Genomic DNA, 21,849 nt, shown 5'->3' on the forward strand with positions numbered 1-21,849 from the left:
GACAGCCCATATTTCCAGTGAACATAGTGGAATGTCATTGTGCTGGGAGAGATAAGAAATACAAAGAAGGCAAAGAAACATGGGAAAGTTTGGGGAGTTATGCAGAATAGCCCTGGATTTGGAAGTGAGAACTCAATTCTAATCTCTACCCCAGGCTTGCTAGCTAATCCCCCAAACTCTCAGCCTCAGTTTCATTATCTGTAAAAGTGATTGGGATGGGACTAGAGAATGCCAATCTCTTCCAGCTCTAAATCCTAATCCTAATTAATGCAGAACATGAACAATTAATTGAGCAACAATTTAATTGGGTTAAATTCCTACTATCCGGGAAGGCCCTGAGCTAGCCATGGGTGACTGATAAAAAATAAACAACTCCTCAAAATTGCTTACTAGCTGAATATTGGATATACATTTATTCATAAATTTATATGTAGGCATGGTAGCCTGAAGTCAGGAAGACCAGAGTTCAAATCCAGCCTCAGATACTTACTAGCTGTGTGATCATGGTTGAATCACTTAACTGTTTGCCTCAGTTTCCTTATCTGTCAAATTAGCTGGAGAAGAAAACCCCAAATGGGGTCATGGAGAGTCTCTCATGACTGAAACAGAAAACTCACAAAAGTGTAAATGCTTATCCCCTTCCTTCCCCATAGAAGCTGGCCATCTGTTCTACCCCTAAGCCTTTGGGCTTGGGTGGGAGGGTGTGGTATGGTCCCAGTCCTCAATACTATTTCTATTTTAGTTTGGGTTCTCTCCCATTCACTCTGGTTTATTCTCTTCCTGTTTTGTTTTTTTTTTACCTCTCCTTTCCCCCAGACATCAAATTCCATTTATATTTTCATTCCAACTTTTAGGAGTAGAGGTGGAGTGGAAGCTTTCAGTGTTTGTTTATCCTGGTATAAAACAAAGGGCTTTGTGAGTCCTAAGAATGATCTCTTGACTGAGGCCATGACAGGAAAAGGAGGCATTTAAGTTGGTCTTTTTTTTTTTTAATTTATTTATTTAACTTTTCAACATTCATTTCTACAAAATTTTGGGTTCCAAATTTTCTCCCCATTTCTCCCCTTCCCCCACCCCAAAATGCCAAGCATTCTAATTGCCCCTAATCACCAATCTGCCCTCTCTTCTAACATCCCTCCCTTCCCTTATCCCCATCTTCTCTTTTGTCCTGTAGGGCAAGAAAACTTTCTATACCCTATTACCTGTATTTCTATTTCCTAGTTGCAAGAACAATACTCAATAGTTGTTCCTAAAACTTTGAGTTCCAACTTCTCCCCATCCCTCCCTCCCCACCCATTCCCTTTGGGAGGGCAGGCAATTCAATATAGGCCATATCTGTGTAGTTTTGCAAATGACTTCCATAATAGTCGTGTTGTATAAGACTAACTATAATTCCCTCCATCCTATCCTGCCCCCCATTGCTTTTATTCTCTCTTTTGATCCTGTCCCTCAAGAGTGTTGACTTCAAATTGCTCCCTCATCCCACTGCCCTCCCTTCCATCATCCTCCCCACCTTGCTTATCCCCTTCTCCCCCACTTTCCTGTATTGTAAGATAGGTTTTGATACCAAAATGAATGTGCATTTTATTCCTTCCTTTAGTCGAATGTGATGAGAGTAAGCTTCATGTTTTCTCTCTCACCTCCCCTCTTTTTCCCTCCACTGAAAAGTCTTTTACTTGCCTCTTTTCTGAGAGATAATTTGCTCCATTCCATTTCTCCCTTTCTCCTCCCAATATATTTCTCTCTCACTGCTTAATTTCATTTTTTTAAGATATGATCCCATCTTATTCAATTCACCCTGTGCTCTCTGTCTCTCTGTCTCTCTGTCTCTCTCCGTGTGTGTGTGTGTGTGTGTGTGTGTGTGTGTGTAATCCCACCAACTACCCAGATAGTGAAAAAAGTTTCAAGAGTTACAAATATTGTAGGAATGTAAATAGTTCAACTTTAGTAAGTCCCTTATGATTTGTCTTTGCTGTTTACCTTTTCATGCTTCTCTTGATTCTTGCGTTTGAAGGTCAAATTTTCTTTTCAGCTCTGGTCTTTTCATCAAAAGTGCTTGAAAGTCCTCTACTTCATTGAAAGACCATTTTTCCCCCCTGAAGTATTATACTCAGTTTTTCTGGGTAGGTGATTCTTGGTTTTAGTCCTAGTTCCTTTGACCTCTGGAATATCATATTCCAAGCCCTTCAATCCCTTAATGTAAAAGCTGCTAGATCTTGTGTTATCCTGATTGTATTTCCACAATACTTGAATTGTTTCTTTCTAGCTGCTTGAAATATTTTCTCCTTGACCAGGGAACTCTGGAATTTGGCCACAATGTTCCTAGGAGTTTCTCTTTTTGGATCTCTTCTAGGCGGTAATCAGTAGATTCCTTGAATATTTATTTTGCCCTGTGGTTCTAGAATCTCAGGGCAGTTTTCCTTGATAATTTCATGAAAGATGATGTCTAGGCTCTTTTTTTGATCATGGCTTTCAGGTAGTCCCATAATTTTTAAATTGTCTCTCCTGGATCTATTTTCCAGGTCAGTTGTTTTTCCAGTGAGATATTTCACATTCTCTTCCATTTTTTCATTCTTTTGGTTTTGTTTTGTGATTTCTTGGTTTCTCATCAAGTCATTAGCCTCCATCTGTTCCATTCTAATTTTGAAAGAACTATTTTCTTCAGCGAGCTTTTGAACCTCCTTTTCCATTTGGCTAATTCTGCTTTTGAAAGCATTCTTCTCCTCATTGGCTTTTTGAACCTCTTTTGCCAATTGAGTTAGTCTATTTTTCAGGGTGTTATTTTCTTCAGCATTTTTTGGGGTCTCCTTTAGCAAGGTGTTGACCTGCTTTTGATGCTTTTCTTGCATTTCTCTCATTTCTCTTCCCAGTTTTTCCTCCACCTCTCTTACTTGATTTTCAAAATCCTTTTTGAGCTCTTCCATGGCCTGAGCCCATGGTATATTTATTTTGGATGTGTGGGATACAGAAGCCTTGACTTCTATGTCTTTCCCTGATGGTAAGCATTGTTCTTCCTCATCTGAAAGTATGGGAGAAGATATCTGTTCACCAAGAAAGTAACCTTCTATGGTCTTATTTTTTTTCCCTTTTTGGGGCATTTTCCCAACCAGTTACTTGGCTTTTGGGTCCTTTGTCAAGAGTAGGGTATACTCTGGGGACCTGTAAGATATCAGTTCCTCCAAGGTGACACAATCAAGCATGTACTGGTCTGGGCGCAGGAAGGATTTTTGTGCCCAAAATCTTAGCAGAGTTTCTTCTCCACAGGCACCTGACCTCCAGTTCTGCCAAGCTAGCACTGGAGGGGTGGGATTCAGTCAAGCTGTAGGGGCAGGGCCACCATTCAGTGCGAGACAAAGACCAGCTCCCTCAGTGCCCCCAGGGTTTTTTACGATCCAGCAATGGTCTTGGGCTGCTGTAGGGGCTGCCTGGAGATCTGCTACTGCCTGCCTGATGTGGCCTCTGCGGGCTGCTGCCTGATGCCAGAGCTATGGGAAGGCCCTTCTCCCTTCCTGGCCAGCTGAAAAGACCCTGTCACTGACCTTTGGCCCCTGTGGGTTGAGGGATCTGAGAACCCGCTGCTGCGACTGGAGATTCTGCCCCCAAGATGTCCTCCTCGCAAGATTGGGCTGGGTTCCACTTCTGGTGCAATCGACCTTCCCCATGGGCCTTTCAGGTCACCCTGGGCTGGAAATATCCTCCACTCTGTTGTTCTCCATTTCTGCTGCTCCAAAATTTGTTGAGAGTCCCTCTCTACAGGTATTTTATGGGCTGTGTGGGGAGAGCCTGCATTTTTTTGTCTTTCTACTCCGCCATCTTGACTCCGCCCCCCCTAAGTTGGTCTTTTGAAGATGGTTGAAGATATCCCCCTGCAATTCCTAGGATCATCTACTTAGAGCTGGAAGGACATGGGAAGCCATGGAATCCAACTCTTTCATTTTACAAATGTGGAAGATGAAGCTTCTGGTCAAGATGGCACTACATAGTCTTAAAATTCTAATTTGGAATTTCTGTAAATCTTGTCCTTCTTAATGTTTTTACAGAGCCATAGGGGGCAGCTAAGTGGTGCAGTGGATGGTGCACCAGTGCAGGAGTCAGGAGGACCTGAGTCCAAATCTCACCTCAGACACTTGACACTCACTAGCTGTGTCACCTTGGGCAAGTCACTTAACCCCAATTGCCTCATCCTGGGTCATCTCCAGTCATCCTGATGAATATCTGGTCACTGGATTCAGATGACTCTGGAGGAGAAGTGAGGCTGGTGACCTGCACAGCCCTCCCTCACTCAGAACAAAGTCAAGTGCAAGTCATGTCATTATTTATCTGATGGCATGGTCTTCTTTGGCAATGAAGGACGAACACACAGAACCATAGGATATCCTAGCAGAAGGGCCCTCAGATTCCATCTAATCCAGCCCCCTCATTTTACAGAATCGGAAACTGAGCCCCAGAGTGACTCATTGACTTGTTCAAGGCCACACAGATAATAAATAGAAGCACCAAGATTTGAACTCAGGTCCTTGGTTGTAGACATGTTGAGGACACATTCATATGTCCTGTAAGTGATCGGAGCTGTAGGTCTGGTGCTTTGAGAAAGAGAGCTCAGGACTATAAATAAGTCCAGAGGCAGATGGGAGGCACAGTACAGTGGAAAGGGCAATGGGCTTGGAGGCCAAGGAGCCAAGTTCCAGTCATGCCTCTGATGCTTACACCATGGATGACCTGGGCCTTGGTGACCTTGACATCTTTCTGGCCTCAATTTCCTCTTCTGTAAAATGAGTTGGATTAATTGGTCTCAGACAGCTTAGATTTAGAAAGATGATCCCTCTGTGCATAGGAGACAGTTAAAGCCATAAGAGTGAATGAGAGAGTCCAGGAAGAGGAGAGGATTGGGGACAGAACCTGGAGATGAAACCCGACTTTACAGACAGAGGCAAAGAGGTAGCAGGAGAACTGTAGGAGTCAGTTGAAGGAGGAACTCCAGAGCCCCCTGGAGGCTAACCCTGGTCCCTTTAACCTAGAGAAGTCTGGCCCTTTCCATGGGGTCACCCAGGAGGCAGCAGTGACCTGGCATCCAGACCTCTCTGGGATCTTCTTTGGGAATTGTCACCAGAGCCTGAGGCACATTCTCTTAAATGCCTCCTGAAGGTGGCAAGTCTTTGACCTTTGAAGTTGGATCTGCTGCTGGGCAGAGAGTGAGGAGGCATCTGTCACTGAGAAAGGACCAGGAGCCACTAACAGGAAGAAGGTGGCATCAGTTTTCTGTCTTGATTCCATCCCCTCCCACCACCACCAGGTCGTTTTTATTCTGTATATCCTGTAGTGTCTTGTCTCTGCTGCATAGTCTGTGTGACCTTGGCTGAGTCACCTAAGCTCTGAAAGCTTTAGGGAACCTCCAGGAGTTTCCTCCCAGAGAATTCTCTATGCCAAGGGTCAAACTCAAATGGAAACGTGGCCCCTCAATCTCATCTTTACCAGCTTCTTATTGATTAGAGAACTACCTGTTAACATTACCTATATTCTATTGTACTTTCATTCCTTTTGTTAAATATTTCCCAATTACATTTTAATCTGCTTCTGGCTCCAGGACAGTATTGCTTGGCATGATGAAATCCCAGGCCCACACCTCATTGCCATTAGATTGGGAGCATCTTGAGGGCAAGCATTGTCTTTTGCCTCTTTTATGCTCCTAGACAGTTCTACTTCTGAGTTTCCAAAAATGCTTTAAATACTTGTCTCCAGGGCTTGAAGATGGGTGATATATTCTGCAATAGAACCAGCAGCTCTTGCCTCCCATGTTCTGAGTGCTTTGGGATCCCTTGGGTAGATCAGAGTAAAGACTGAGGGTTGACCCTCCCATCCATCTCGGACACTGACTAGCTGTGTGACCTTGGGCAAGTAGCTTAACCTCTGTGGACCTTACCTGCAAAATGGAGACCACAACAGTCCCTACCTTCCTGGGTGTCTGTGAAGACCAAATGAGAAGGTAAATGTGTGTAAAGTACTTTGCAAATCTTAAACTGTCGAAAAACTGTCTATTTTATTTGGTGGTTCAGCAGAAAATGGGCTGAGCCTGGAGTCAGTACTGGATTTCAATCTCCAGACTGATTCTGACTGCCTGTGTGACATTGCCACCCCTCCCCTCTGTTTTCTTTTCTCTAAAATGGGGACAGGAGGTTTGAAGTATGACCTCTGTGACTTCTGACTCTAGGTCTCTGATCCTAGCCAGATTTAGGTGTCTTTGTCTTTCATTAGTTAGCACCTAATATTGTTCTTTATAGATTAGTCTTATCTCCCCCAAGTCAGTCAAACATTCCATAAAGATCTCCATTGTTCAGGGCACAGATCCTAGAATCCAATACCTGGGACTGAGTGGAACCTCAGAGGCATCTAACCCAATCCTCTTGTGGGAGAGATGAGGAACCTGGGATTAGTAAGTGTGCTGACCATAAAGTCATAGTCATAATTCCAGGACTCAGGAGTAATCAGGAAAGCCTTCCTGGCTCAGCCCAGAGGCCCCTTCCTCCAGAGAGCCTTCTTCATCATTTTACAGGTGAGGAAATTGAGTCCAAGAGTGATTAATCTTGGCCAAGTATGTACAAGTTACAAGTGTCCAAGGTAGGATTTGAACTCAAGTCCTGACTCCAAAACCAAGGAGCTTTTTCTACTGAAACACAATTAAATCTGGAGAAAGTCTGTACCTTCCTCCTTTCCTTTCCCCTCCCATTTTTCCTCTCTTTACCACCCCCAGAACCTGAAAGATGAGATCACAGTGTCATATATAGAGGGATATCTGAGGTCCAGAATCACACAGGTGCTTGTGTGAAAGGCAGACATTCCACACTGCCACCTGTATATGGCTCAGCCTCAGGAGCTATGTATGTCTTCCCCTCTACACTCCATGAGAGTAGGGACATTTAAATATGACCTTCCCACTTCCAATCCTCCATAATGAACACATGATCCACATTTGGAGGAAGGTGTATAGGTGCTCTTCCAAGCCAGCCAATGAGGGCCATCCCTGTCAGTAGTCCTGGTGCCCAGGGGCACCTTTGATCTGGAAGAAATGCCCCTCAGGACATGTATCAAAGCCAGGAGTCTTGATGAATATTTGTGGAATGGACTTGACCTTCCCCCCCCTCTAACCCCAGCCCCTTACTTGGAACCCTACAGGTATGATTCTGGTAAGGATGGCTACATCGACCTGATGGAACTGAAGCTGATGATGGAGAAACTGGGAGCTCCCCAGACCCACCTGGGGCTCAAGAACATGATCAAGGAGGTGGATGAGGACCTAGACAGCAAGCTGAGCTTTCGAGAGGTATTTGTTCACCCCAGCCCTATCCTAACTTCCCAGGGGAAAGCCAAGTTAAGCATCAATCAGTCCACATCAGTGTTTGCTCTAGGCCAGACAAAACAGGCAGGGACAGCCCTTAGGAGAATGGGAAGAGGGAGAGAAAGACATCAGCTGAGACCAAGTGGAGGAGATGACCCCTGAGCTGAGCCAGGAAGCTTCTCAAAGATTAGAGGTCAGAAGTGCATGTCAGTCATGAAGAATGGCCTGTGGACATACACAGAGGTAGGAGGTGGGTGGGATGGTGAACTCAGGCAGAAAGCTAGTGAGCCAGGTTGGCCGGAACCTGGCTGAAAGGGAAGGGAGATTGGAGCCTGACCCAGCCATTCTGGGTGATGAGATCCTTCCTGTGTTGGGGAGTCTGATAGGCTTTGTGCTTTCTCATGTTAATAGCTGGCCTCCCCTGAGATACTGAGGTCTACAGAGGCTTTTCTTCTCCCCTGAAAACTGCTGCTCTTGAATTAGCACCACCTGCCTCTTTGTTTGCCCTGGGCCCCTGTTCCCACATTCCCCCCAGGACTTCGGCTTCCCTGATTCCTGTCCCCATTCTGTCCTGCTACTTGATGGGGGTGGAGGTGGGTGTTGTTCTTTGGAAACCTTTGGCCAAAGACCTCAAACTCTGACTCCCAAAACTCAGGGACCATGTCCTTACTCCTCTCCCAAGATTCCTGTCTTCATTGTGTTCTTTGTGACATGTGTTCATGATGCTTTAGCGGCATCCCTGCATTACAGAAACTAGAAATGTTGAAATTCCCCCGGTGACCTTGGACAAAATTGCCTCCCTGAGAGCCTCAGTTTCCTTCTCTACAAAAATGAACAGGTTGGACTAGATGCCCATGGCCGTACCTAGATGTATGATCTTGTGACCTGGAAAGGTCAAATACTGATAGGCTCTTCTACTTTTACTCTCTGTATGACACTGAACCTTTTCAGTTAGGGATATATACAGAGGAAGCCTAGGTTTCTTCCTCTATAATATAAAGGCACTGGATTAATGTAGATCTAGGATCCAAGGATCTGGGTTCCAGTCCCACCTCTGATACTTAGTACCTGTGTGACCTGGAACAAGCATAAAACATATGTTTTCTAGGCCCACTTTCCTCTTCAGTAAAGTGAGGGGGCCTCTGAGGTCCCTTGTAGCCCCAAGTCTTTGACCCTATGAACATGATCAAACTGAGAAGGGAGAATTGTCAAAAGAGCCTTTGTGGTGATGGAGAAGGTGGATCTGTGACTTCAGAGAGCAGAAATAGAGAGGGTGTGGTGAGCAAGCTGGTCTTTGCCCAGTGGAGGCCAGTGACCCCAGTCCTGCATTCTCCCACCACCTGCCTAGAATTCTCTCAGTCTTGCTCACTTGCTATATTCAGGCATCTAGGGTGGGAGGGTGAACAGCTTCTCTCCTTCCTGTATCCATGGTCTGTTGGTGGTTAGATGCCCAGTTTAGAGCCTTTTCATTAAACATCAGAGAAGTACAAATCTTGGAGTGGGTGGTGGAGGAAGAAAAAAGAAAAACACTAGGAGGCAGACATTTAAGTATCACCACCTTTCTCAGGAGAACTCGGTAAGATCAGTTGTAGTGTGAACATTATCTCCATTTTTCAGATTAGAAAACTTAGGTTCCAAAAGGGAAGGTGACTTCTTTAGGGGCATAAGATCTGAGATTTAGAGCCAAAAGGGACCTTCGAGGCCTCCCAGACCAATCTGTTTATTTTACAAATGAGGAAACTGCAGAGGTTATGAAACTTGTCCAAGGTCATACAGTTAGTAAGTGGCCGATGTGGGATTTTTTTTTCTCCTTTCTTCCTTCCTCTCTCTACCTCTTTCTTTCTTTCTTTCTTGTTTTCAACATTCACTTTTTTATAAGATTTTGAATTCCAAAATTTTCTCCCTCTCTCCCATCACCAAGATGGCAGGCATTCTAATATAAGCTATACATGTACAATAATATTAAACACATTTCTACATTAGTTATGTTGTGAAAGAAAAATCAGACCAAAAGGGAAAAATCACAAGAAAGAAAACAACCCTAAAAGAGAAAATAGTATGTTTCAGTCTGCATTCAGCTTCCATAGTTCTTTCTCAAGGTGTGGATAGTATTTTCTATAATGAGTCTTTTGGAATTGTCTTCAATCATTGCATTGCTGAGAGGAGCTAAGTCAATCAAAGTTGGTCACTGCACAGTGTTGCTGTTACTATATACGGTGTTCTCATGGTTCTGTTCACTTCACTCAGCATCAGCTGATGTTAGTCTTTCCAGGTTTTTCTGAAGTCCCCCAGCTCATCGTTTCATAGAGAACAATAGTATTCCATTATATTCATATGCCACAACTTGTTCAGCCATTCCCCAATGAATGGGCATCCCCTCAATTTCCAGTTCTTTGTCACCACAAAAAGAGCTTGCTATACATATTTTTGTAAATTTGGGTCTTTTTACCTTTTTTATGATCTCTTTGGGATACAGATCTAGTAATCAAAATTATCCATTTTGAATTTCATAATGTTCTCTATCTTCTTCCCTTTTCCATGGATCTAACAAGTAAACTATTCCTTGCTCTCCTGATTTGCTTCTGGTATCACCCAATGTGACCTTATCTTAGTCTACAGTCCCAGGTGGGATTTGAACCCAGGTCTTCTAACTCTAAATCTAGTGCTCAATTTACTATACTCCATGCTGTCTCTAGGAATGTCACAGGGTGAGTATGCTCTGAAAGTGAGTACTTATTGGCATCGTAGATGGCTTAATAAAAGCCTTTCTGAGGATGATGAGTTTCCCTTTGCCTCTTTATGGCCCCAACCCTGCTCTTCATCCTCATCTGACTTTCAATCCCTCCACCCTCAGTTTCTTTGGGTTCAGTTACCACCAATATGCAATTGATTTCCAAATCAGTCCTAATCTCTACCTTGTGGAACCTAACTACAGTACCATTTCACCAGCTACCCACTGGACTTCTTTCTCCAGGTGGATTCCCCATGGAATTCTCAAGCTTAACATGTCCAAAGCTGACTTTATCTTATCCCTATCCCTGCCTAGACCATTCTTCCCCTCTCCCCATCTGAACTTTCCAATTATTGTCTAGAGCACCACCAGACCATCACTTAGGCACCCAACATCAGGACTGGAGGGGAGAGAGACTTGAGGCAGGTTATTGCAATAGTTCAGGCATGAGTGTTTGATAAACCTGCTCTAGAGTAATGGCAGTGTCAGAGGAGAGAGAGGGGTATATATGACAGATGTTGGCAGAGGTGAAATGGCCTAGAGTTGGCAGAGAGGTGAAATTGACCAGAGAAGTTGGCAGAATTGAAATTGACCAAAGATGTTGGCAGAATTGAAATTGACCAAAGATGTTGGCAGAATTGAAATTGACAGGCCTTGACAAGATACCTCCTCCTTGCCTCCACCTTCCACCTACTTTGCCTTTGTCCCCAGTTTTTAGTACAGTGCTTAGTTCTGAATACTCATAGTAAACATTTAAAAAACATTTTTGGACTGACTTTTCAAATTAAGCTCAGTTTCAAATCTTCTACAAAATGATGAGGATAGCTCTAGGTTCATAAGTTTTGAGTACCAGCCTTATCATTCATTCCCATCTCTCTGCCAGATATAAGACTCTTCGTAGGTTACTTTGGTCTCTGTCTTCATCTGGCAAATGAAAGGCTTTAACACTATGTTACTGTCTGCTTATCTACTATTTCTGTGCCTGTGTCTACTTACTGCTTATTTCTTAGAGTTAAATTTGTGAATTTGTAAATATAGCGATATATGGAGGACAGAAGTAACTTGGGTTTCCTCACTGAAATCAATTAATAAACATTTATTAAGCACTTTTCATGTGCCACATACTGTGCTAAGCACTGGGGATGTAAAAGGAGGCAAAAGATAGTCCCTGCCCTCAAAGAACTTAAAATCTAATGGGGAAGCCAACATGCAAACACATTTCCAAAGTAATCTGTATGCTTTAGAAGCTTCCTTCACTAATGAAAATTTCCCACCATTCCCACCCCAATAGATTTAGGGGTGTAAGATTATATCTCAGATTTAGAGTTTAGAAGTCATCTGAACTAACCCTTCCCCCAACTGTTGCACCGGTGAGGAAACTAAAGACTGGAGAGGAGGAGAGATTTGGTCACAGAAGGGATTCAGACCAAAGTCTCATAGCACAAATCCAGTACTCTTTACTATAGCTTAGTGCTGGATTATTGCAGTCTATTTCTGGTACCTAAATGGACCTTGCAAAAGAATTAAATGAGCTGAAAGTAATTCTACTGTTCTTTATTCAGCCCATTTTGCCTCACACAGGGAGGGTGATACCATTAGCAATAGGGAGCTAGAAGTTTCTAGCCAGAGAAGACATCAGATAGTAGGGGGCAGAGCAGTCCATAAAATCCTGAAGTGCTGGACAGAAGGCTATATTGGGCATAAGGAGGGGATCTGGCTAGAGTTGAGACAGCCTCTCCTAAAAATATTACCTTTCCTCTCCCCCCCCCCCAAAATCTGTTTTTTTCAAAACTACAAAACATTCAGTATCCCTGCCATATGGTCAGCACTTAATAATGCTTATTGAATAGATCCATAGAATAAAAGCTTCTGGAGGTCAAGGGCTATCTCTCTCCTGTCTCAGTAGCCCTAGAGTCTATCACAATGCCTGTCACAGAGTAAGTACCAGGCACCGTGCTGATGAGTTGAGTTGTGTTTTCCCCACTCTGTGGTCAGTGAGCACATCCCCAGCTGTGCCTAGACATCTTTCACTGAGCATTCCTGGATCTCAGCACCTGATCTGGGTCTGGATTCTTAAGAACCTTGGCTGCCTTTACACAGGAGAGAGACTTGTCACTTCTGGGGATGAGCACTGAGAAATGTGAGCCCCAAGCCCACAGGAGACAGCTGCCAAAGTGAGAGCAGGTGCCTTCCGGTGGATATGGCCTCAGAGAGGAGCAACTGAGCACCCAGTTGGCATCTGGTGCCAACCAAATGAGCAGCAGTTGTTGGGATCAACTCTCAACCTCTTCCAAGGCAAGCTTGTTCTCCTTCCCAGAGTCCTGCTTGTCCCGAGGCTGTGGTTTGAGATTTGTTTTGAAGCTGGCATTTGGTTCATTGTATAATTGAATCCTTTTGGATTTGAGCCTATGGAGATGAGACCATAGAGTGTCAGAACCTAATGAGACCTTAGTCAGAGTTTAGGGATCCTAGGGCCAGTTGATGAACACTTTAAGCACTCAGCAATGGGGCCTGGCATGTGCTCTGAGAATAGAAAGGCAAAAACAGTCCCTTAGCTGCAGGAGCTAAGTTCTAATGTGTACATGTAGATATCATATGTATAGTAGGCATGAACAGGTTCTGTACAGAGCAGATCAAGATGCCCTCAAAGAGTAAGGCATTGTAAGATGAAGAGGAATTGCATTTCTGCAGAAAGTGGGGTCTAAGCAGTCTTAAAGGAAGTCAGGGAAATGGAGATGGAGGGAAGGAGGGAGAATATTTCAGAAATAGGAGACAGCCAGTGCAAAGACATGGTGGTGGGAGAGAGAACACTGACTGGCACTGGATTATAGCATTCCTAGAGGGGCATGAAGCATAAGAAGACTTAGAAAGGTGTGGAAAGAAAAGGGACAGGTGTAGAAAGGCTTTAAATGTCAGTCAAAGAACCTGATATTTGATCCTGGAGGCAATAGGAATATTATATTACATGGTCATATTTGGCCTTTAGGAAAGTCACATTAGCAGCTGAGGTTGTATTGGATTGGGGACCCTAAGACTGGGAATCCAATTAGATAGAAGAGGGGACTGATGATATCCTTGACTGGAATGGTGTCCATGTGAGTGGAGGGAAAGGGATGAATAGGTTAGAAGTGATAAAGGGAGACATAATGGAATTCTTCATTGCATTGGTAAACATGACTGACTGGGAGGGTGGTGGTACCCTCAGCCCTAACAGTTCAGAGGAGGAACACTAATAAACTTAGCTTTGGATATACTGAGTTTGAGATGCCTGCAGGACATGGGTTTGAACTGTCCAACAGAAAAGAAAGGTGACTTAGGACCACAACTCAGAGGAGAGATTAGGGCTCTGTAGATACATATGTGAATCAGGGACATCAGCACTAAGGTTACAACTGAGCCTGTGGGAGCTAATGAGATCCTTAAGGAAAAGAGAAGAGAAAATGTCCCAGGACAGATCCTTGGGGAACACTCAAAGTTAGTGGATGGGACATGAAGAAAGATACAGCAAATGAGCAGTCAGACAGGTAAGAAGAAACCAGGAGAGAGCAGTGTTACAAAAGCCCAGAGAGGAGAGAGGATCCAGGAGGAAATAAGGGTGATCAGCAATGTCCAAGGCTGCAGAGAGGGCAAGAAGGATGAGCACTGAGAAGAAGCTATTTGATTTGGCAGCGGAGAGGCCACTGGTAACTTTGGAAAGGGCAGTTTCTCTGTAATGATGAGGCTAGAAGAGACTGTGTGGATCAGTCAAGAAGGGAGGGAGCAATAGAGAGCTTTGGGGACTGGTCTCATTAAGTCTCAGTCTATTTTGTTTTTGTTTTTAGAATGGGGACGCTTGGGCATATTGTATAAGAGAGTTTAGAAAAGATTGCAAGGAGAGGAAGTGGAGGCCCTGGGTATGGACAGCTTTTTAAAGAGTTGCACTCTCAGCTGAAGGGCAGAGAGATATAGGACAATAGCTAGAAGACATGTCAGAGAAGGGAGGGACCTTAGAATATCAAATATCCATGCTGGAAGGAACCTTAGAACAGAGAATGCTGGAGCTGGAAGAAACCTCAGAACACAGAACAAGGTACTCCAGAAAGAAGCCCATCTTTTAAACATCAACATTCTCATAAGATCCTCCATCCATCTGGTGTGCCATCCATCTGGTGCCACTTGCTCATTTTACAGATGGAGAAACTGAGACTCAGGGTATTGTCCAAGGCCATTCCCAGGTAGCATATATCAGATGGGATTTGAACTCAGGTACTCTGACTCCATAATCAGGACTCTTTCTTTTTAACTTTTTTAACTTTCACTTCATTTTTTTTACAGGTATTTATTTTCTCTTCCTTCCCCTCTTCCCCCAATTGAATATATCTTAGATAATATAAATAAAACCCTCCACAAATAGGAAGGGTCAAACAGTTCCCATGTGGTCTTATCCAAAGATGTACGTCTCATTCTGCATCCTGAGGCCACTACCTCTTTGGCAAGTACTTATTTGTCTTGGGTCTTCCGGAATCAAGGTTTTGTCATGACTTTGATCAGGGTTCTAGCCTTTCAAAGTTGTCCTGGCTGGCTGTTCTCCCTTCACTCTGCCTCAGGCCATAGAAGTCTTCCTCTGAAATTACCCATCTCATCATCTCCTAGGGCACAATAGTGTCCATTAGTCATATACCAGTCTTTTCTCAATTGTTGGGCACCCCCTTTGTTTCTAGGGCTGTCATAAATATTTTTGTCCCTGAATCTTTTTCTTCTGTCTTTTGTCCCTTGGGGGAGAGATGGGCAGGCTGCAGGGTAGGAGGCCTAGTACGGGGTCTGTGGGTCAGAGAGGACTTTTCTGGGCATAGCTCCAAATTGCTTTGGAGAATAGCTAGACCAACTCACCACCCCACCAGCCCTGAATCAATGTGCCTGTTTTCCCTAAGTCCCTCCCACATTTGTCATTTTTCTCTTTTGTAATCTTTGCCAAACAGATGGGTGTGAGGGGAAATCTTGGTGGTCTGGCTTTCCTTTCTTGAATTATAAGGGATTGGGAACATTTTTTCACCTGGCTCTTGAGAGCTTGGAGGTCTTGCTCTCTGTGACACCATGATGCCACTTGACTTGGTTCTGGTCAAGGCTAGAATAACAATATTTTGGTTTTTGTTTCTGGTACCAGAAATGTATTTAAAAAGAAACAATTAGGTTGTTGCTTCTGCCAGGTTTCTCTCCTGTCTCCTGGATGTAAAGGCTCCTATCCTGCTCCCCAGTTGGATAGGAAGAGGTGTGGGGGCTGGGATGTGGGTGACCCGCCAGGCTCGTACAATGATGGTTTTGTCCTATTATTTACCAGGCTGACTTAATGAGAAAAAGGGGATGTGGGGGGGAGGGTCAGGGAGCATTTCCATTAAAGGAGTTCACAAAAACATTTTACAGCTTGTTTAAAGAAACTTGGGAAGCTTTGCTGTCCTTTTCCCAGCTTCTGTCCCCTTTTACTCCCTCCACCTCTCGCCAGTCCTCGCTGGGACCTTGGCCAATTCTTCTCCCTGCATACCAGTCTTTGAGGGCTATAAATAGGAAGACAAACAAGGAGAGAGGGTTGGCAAGCCTGGAAATGGGTGTTCTGATGAATATTAAAAGTGATGGACCCCCCCCCAAACACACAGACACATACTCACCCCCATGCATATTAAACAGCAGCTTTGAAGAGACTTTATGGGAACTGAACCTGTGCCTTTAAATTGGCCTGAAGGGTGGGGCCACCCCTCAGCTGCAGCAGTATTTTGCCTGGTCCCATAGATGGCCAAGACTGCCATCATAGCCATACAAACACTGGGCTGGCTTCCTCTGTCCCTTGACTGCCACTGAAACAGCCCTAAAGGGCCATGTCTCTTCAGACTGGGTCTTCAAGAGATTCAGAAGCCTGATTTTATAAGAAGAAAAAGAACTGTTGGAGAGCTTCAACCCTGGAGATCATTGGAGCCAAGGGAGTGGGTAGATGGGCGGGTAGGCCTTCTTTGGGTTGTCTTTAATTGGGTTTAGTTACTAAAAAAGAAGACCTGACTTTCCTTCCAAAAGCCTAAATTAGGAATTCCTTCTCCTTGTGTTTCTAATTTAAACTTTGAAGAATGGGTGGGAATCTTTCTAAAGGTCTTGTCATTCCCCATGGTGGGTGAAAATGTGAATAATTAGGATCATTCTCCTTTCTTCCATGAGGGAAGAAACCTTACATTTATGCTGGTTCCTTCCACTTTTTATTTCTGTTCTACCTCATTCTTTAAGGTAACCTTGTGTCTGCTCTGCTTATATCTTGAACTGCACAGGCAGCTACCTTGGATAGAGCTTTGAACTTGGAATCTGGAAGACCATCTATAAAATGGGGATAATAATAATACCTTGCCTCACAGAGTGTTCCAAAGCTCAGATGAAATAATGTGTGAAGTTTTTTTCAAATGCTATATAAATGCTAATTAGTTTCATCATCTTGATGATTGTACTTCCATATTTATATCTACAGGATCACAGGTGGGAAGCTGGAAAAGGAGACTTAGAGTTCACTCAACAAGTCCAACTCTCATTTTCCACATGAGGAAACTGAGGCAAGAGAAATTAAGTGACTTACCCAAGATCACAGAGCTAATAAGCCTCTGGGTTCATATTTGAACTTGGGTCTCCTTGTTTCCAGGTCTAACACTCCTAGAGGTCATAGGCCATTCTTTGTATCTCCAATCCTTAGCATGGTGCCTGACATATAATAAGGGCTTCATCAATATTTGTTAATTGACTAATTCTCAAGCTCTAGATTATCTCGAGTTGGACAAAATTCAGAGACTTAATTTCTAGACTCTTGAAATGAATTTTTAAATATACATATATGTATATAAGCATATATATATGTACATATACATATACATACAGGCTCCCTATTATCTGTAAGAGCAAATACAGATTCCTTGATTATTTAGAACCTTTCACAATCCAGCCCTAATCTACCTTTCCCAATCTATTATACATTATCCCCATTCTCTTACTCTGTGGTCCAGTCAAGTGGGCCTTCAAAGTGGAAAGAGCCCTAACTGCTTAGGCAGTAGGGCAGAGCAGATGGATCAATGGGCTTTGGTTCAAATCCTGCCTGAAACACTTCTGTAGCTGTGGGACCCTGTGCTGGTCACTTACCCTTCTTCTTGGCCCCATTGCTGTTAGCTGAAGCATCATTTTCACACCTTGTGCTTGTCTCTTCAGGACTTCAAAGTCTTCCAGAAGCTCACGCTTGTAAACCACTTCTTAATCTCAGTTCTGGATAAGTGATGGGGGAATGGGTGAGAGAAGTCCAATTGTAGGAACTGGACCTCCTTGTTAGGAAGAATGTGGACACTCTGGAATGTGTCCAGAAGAGGGAGATCAGGCAGGTTAGGGGCCTGGAACCAGGGTTAGCTAAGGATCTCTGGGAACAGTTGAGTGAGGGTGCTTAGTTCAAGAAGGAGAAGAATCAAAAGACCCAATGGATATGTTTATGTGTTTTTTAAAACAAGTTCACAAACCCCAGTTGAGGAACTCTGCTCTAGAACTAGAAATAGCACTTCTCTAGGGCAGAAGCTGTGTCGAGCCAGGCTTCATCTTGGGTTTTTTGTACTTATTTTTGTTACTGTCCAGACTCATGACTTCATGGGAGTAGGGAAATTCTGGTGTGAAAATTCCCTCCTCCAAGACAGATCAATCATCCCTCAGCAATTTTTAGTGTTAGAGAGGACCTAGGAGGTGAACTGATTTGTCTAGAGTCACGTAGCCTTTTGTTAGGGGCTGGACGTGAACCCAGGGCTTTCTGATGCCTTGACCATTAGAGTTTTCCCAAAGTGGACTGGGCCACCTTGCTGAAGGAGGTTTCTGTTGTAAGTTTGGCTCTAATCCCAGCCCCTAGTTCAGATCTGATGATGGGATGAGGTATTGAACATAGGAATTTGCCTTTACTCAAACCCAGCAAGGGTTCAAAGCCAAAATACAGTGACACTTTGCTTCTCTGGATGGGGTCCCCCTCATCTCCATGGAAATGAGTCCTCTCTGGGTGACCCCCAAGTCTAAGAAGCAGCAACTACATTTGTCGGGACCTTTCATGGCCCCACACCAAGAAGTTGGGGTCAATCGGCTTTCATGGGAGGAGGAAGTCAACAAAATTGAGAAGGCAGAGTCAAGACAGTGCTGATCCTATCACAGCCTCCAAGGAGAGGTGAATCAGTCACTTGTGTGGGATATTGTCAGGAGGGTTCCTGCTTAGCTCCAAGTTGGGCTAGGGGCCCTCTTTGTTCCCTTCCAGCTCTCAAAATGTGTGATTAGGGGGCTGGCAGGGACCCTCATTACTCCACACCTGAACTCTTTGCCATCTAGCTTTGTGTCATCAGGTAATTTTGTTAAGCCAAAAAAAAAAAAAAAAGACCAAAGCACAGATCCCTGGGCTACTCCCCTCGAGACCTAAAATCTGAAGACTGACTGCACTTTAAGGCTGGCCATTCAGTTGGTTCCACAGCCAACTGACTGCACAATCATGGGACTTATGCCTTTCCATCTTGTCCTCAAGATGGAAATTTAATCTGCTAAATGCATTTATTATTTTGCTTTTTTCTTTTAATTTAATTTAATTCTGCTAAATGCATTTATTAAGCACCAACTATGTGTAAGACACTGAACTAGGCTCTGGGTATATACAAAGACAATAATGAATTGTCTCAGCCCTCAAGGAGCAAGAGGAGCACTACATGCTATAAGGAAACAAATATAATTAAATAATAGTTTAATAGTAATAATTTAATAATAAAAGCAAATAGAATAATAATTAATTTAACACAGTGCAGAGTGATTTCAATAAGAAGACAGTGCTAATGACTGGGAGACTAGGGAAAGGTCTCAGGAGGGGTGAAAAGTAGGGTCAAACCTGTGCCCAGAGGAAGAAAAAGGAATCCTGTTCCTGGTAAACATCTGCCAGGCCTGGATAACTAGAAGAGGAAATACACAGGAGGGGATAACATGAGAAGGTAGAGAAGGCTTGCCAGATGCTTTGATGAAATATTTGTGAGTTAGATCTATAGTATTCCCCTGATCTCCACATGATAATCTTGTCAAAAAAAAGGAAATGAGCGTAGTTGGACATGTTACTGACAGAGCCATGTTGACTCTTGTCATCAATGCTTTCTGGTATGGAGGTGGGAGATGGAATCTTATGGAGGGAGGACACCCCAGTCCATTTTGGCCAGAGCAGAGACTGCATATGGGGAATAATGTTCTAGAGGTCTGAAAAAGGTAGAGAAATGTCAAGTACTTTGCCAACATCTTTGCAAAGTGTATCTAGAAAAAATATCTATTATGTCTAGTAAATTGTATCTATTCCTTGGTCTCTTGTCATCAACAACTGCTTCCTTCCCTTAAAGGATACATTCTAGAACTTGGCCAAGAATCAGTCAAGCTCTTTGGTCTGTAGGTGACTGTTTTCTTCCATTCTGAGGGAAAATCAGGACATCATTTAACCTTCTGGACCTGGGACCTGGATTCTCCTTTTCTCCATGATCTTTTAATGATCACTGACTGTGATCGGCTGGCAGATCCTGCAGCTCTCTCAGAGCCCGTGACTGGAGCTGATGTGGGCCAGTGGACTTGAAGGACAACTTGGAGCTCGCTCCAGCTCTTAGTCATTCTCCTGGACAGAGAAAACACAGAAAGAACTAGAATGGAAGTCTTTTCATTCTTATTTGTCAATTATCATTGTCCTGTCCATCCCAAGCAAAAGTCCTGTCCCTTCTGATTCTCCTTTTTCTCCCATTAATACCCTTTAAAAAAAATCCAAAAAAACCCCTTTCTGTTCTTAGCTTTTTTCATTACCAGCCTCAACTTATCCTCACCTTTAGCCCTTCTGATGATATTTCTAAAGGATCATCTCCTGTTGGTTACTTGGCTTTACTTCCCTATACATTTCTTTTTAAAATATGTCATATTTATTGGTGAGCTCCCCGGGCATCCACATGGGTTTTTTCAGACAAGTGCCATTCTTCCTCCTCATTGGACATTCTTTCTATCTTCAAAATTTCATTTCTGATCATCTTTTATCTCTCCTATGTTGGCCTTCCCTGACATCCCCATCACTGTTCTAAAATGTCTCTGAGCTAAGCTTGTGATCAGTTTCCCAAGCTCCTCATCTATTTCCTCCTTCTGCCCTGGTGGTCTGGAGTATATTTCAACAATAAAATCTCTTCTGTTTCCTCCTCCACTGACTTTCCCTCAAATGCTTTTTCCATGGTTTTCCCTCACATAAGTATACCTTTTGTCTCCTGTGAATTTCTGATTGTTTCATTTGCTGTTCTCATTTCATCGTAACTTGTCCTGCTTAGTGATTTGGGAGGATGTGTAGCACTCCCGTGTTTATTTAGCACAGTGCCTGGCATCTAGCAGGTGTGCCATAGGTAGCCATTTTCTCATTCCATCATCCTTTTTAGTTTGAAGGCTTCAATCAAGTCCATATTCCTTTGCCTGGCATTCAAGGCCTTCCACAGTCCTACCTAATTAACCTCTTCTAGCTTTGTCTCGAGCTGCTCCTCCTCCTAGCACCTGCTGGAACCCATTGTGTGATGGAGCAGTGAGAAAGTCAATGGGATTTTAAACTGTACTCAGAGAAACCTGACTTACAGGAAGAAAGGCCTGGATGGTGCTGCTCTTCCTTGGTCTGTGTTCAGTTCAGGGCTCAGAGCCTACAGAGGGGGGTGACCAGCCATGCTCTATGTGAGTGCAGATGATGAGTTAAAGGCTGCGCCTTTCCTGACTCCTCTTAATCCCAGTGCCTTCCTCTGTTAATTAGCTCCTCTTTATCCTGTATCTGTCTTCCCCATTAGATAGTAAGCCCTTGAGGGCAAGGACTGTCCCTTTGCTTTCATTTGTATCCCCAACACTTACAGGTACTATGTTGATTAATTGATTATCCAGAGAAGGGTAAATGGACACATGTTAGATGGGGATTGCCTGAAAGAACTGAAAGATGGAGGAGAGGAGCATTTAACCTTGAGGAGAGAGTTAGGAAGGATTCGGAACCTGCCTTCAAGTACAGAAGGGTTATCACATGGAAGAAGGATTAGACAACTGAACCAGGAGCAATGGCTGGAGGTTGCCCAGAGTTAAAGGCTTGGTGTCAGGAAAACAAATACTAACCATTAGAAAATTGAACCAAAGAGGAATGGACTTGGGATGTTGTGGCTGGGGAAAGGAAAGGAAGTCTTCAGTGAAGACTTGATGAGGTCCAGTACATTGTAGTAGGGGATCCTTGCAGCCCACTGCTTCTCCTCATTCTGCCCTCTGGGGCTGAGCAGCACAGAATGAGTGCATGAGGGGGTCATCATTTATATGATTGGATTTAGCGTTAGTTATTTAGGTTCTTTCAGAACATCTAGTTTGGATCTCCCATTTTACAGATGAAGAAATTGAGGACAGAAAAGGGAGGAATGACAGGGAGGACAGAAAGTCTGGGAGTTATAAAACAGGAATTATTAAATACATACTAGGTGCTGAGGATTCAAATTAAGACAAAAGAAAGTCAACCCCTACCCTCCAAGAGCTTACAATCCAAAGGAAGAAGACAGCAAATATATTAAAGAGAGCTGGTGGGATGGAAATGACAATTGTTCAGGCTTGTTTCCTTGTTGCCCTGGCAGTTTTTGCTGATTTTCCGCAAGGCAGCCTCAGGAGAACTGGAGGAAGACAGTGGCTTGATGTCTCTAGCAAAGCTCTCAGAGATAAATGTGGCTATCGAAGGAGTGAAAGGTGCCAAGAACTTCTTCGAAGCCAAGGT

The 21,849-nt window shown here is 43.7% G+C and overlaps 1 protein-coding gene across 1 annotated transcript in view; it reads left to right on the forward strand.

Moving 5' to 3' along the window:
• EFHD1 (EF-hand domain family member D1) overlaps positions 1 to 21,849 on the forward strand; it is a 53,136-nt gene that overhangs the window by 25,616 nt on the left and 5,671 nt on the right. Inside the window, exons 2-3 of the mRNA XM_072640518.1 lie at positions 7,171 to 7,318; positions 21,713 to 21,847. Of these exons, the coding sequence (XP_072496619.1) occupies positions 7,171 to 7,318; positions 21,713 to 21,847 (283 nt within the window). The remainder of the gene's footprint in view (positions 1 to 7,170; positions 7,319 to 21,712; positions 21,848 to 21,849) is intronic.

Source organism: Notamacropus eugenii, chromosome 2 (genome assembly GCF_028372415.1).
Source record: "Notamacropus eugenii isolate mMacEug1 chromosome 2, mMacEug1.pri_v2, whole genome shotgun sequence".
NCBI classification, from domain to species: Eukaryota; Metazoa; Chordata; class Mammalia; order Diprotodontia; family Macropodidae; genus Notamacropus; species Notamacropus eugenii.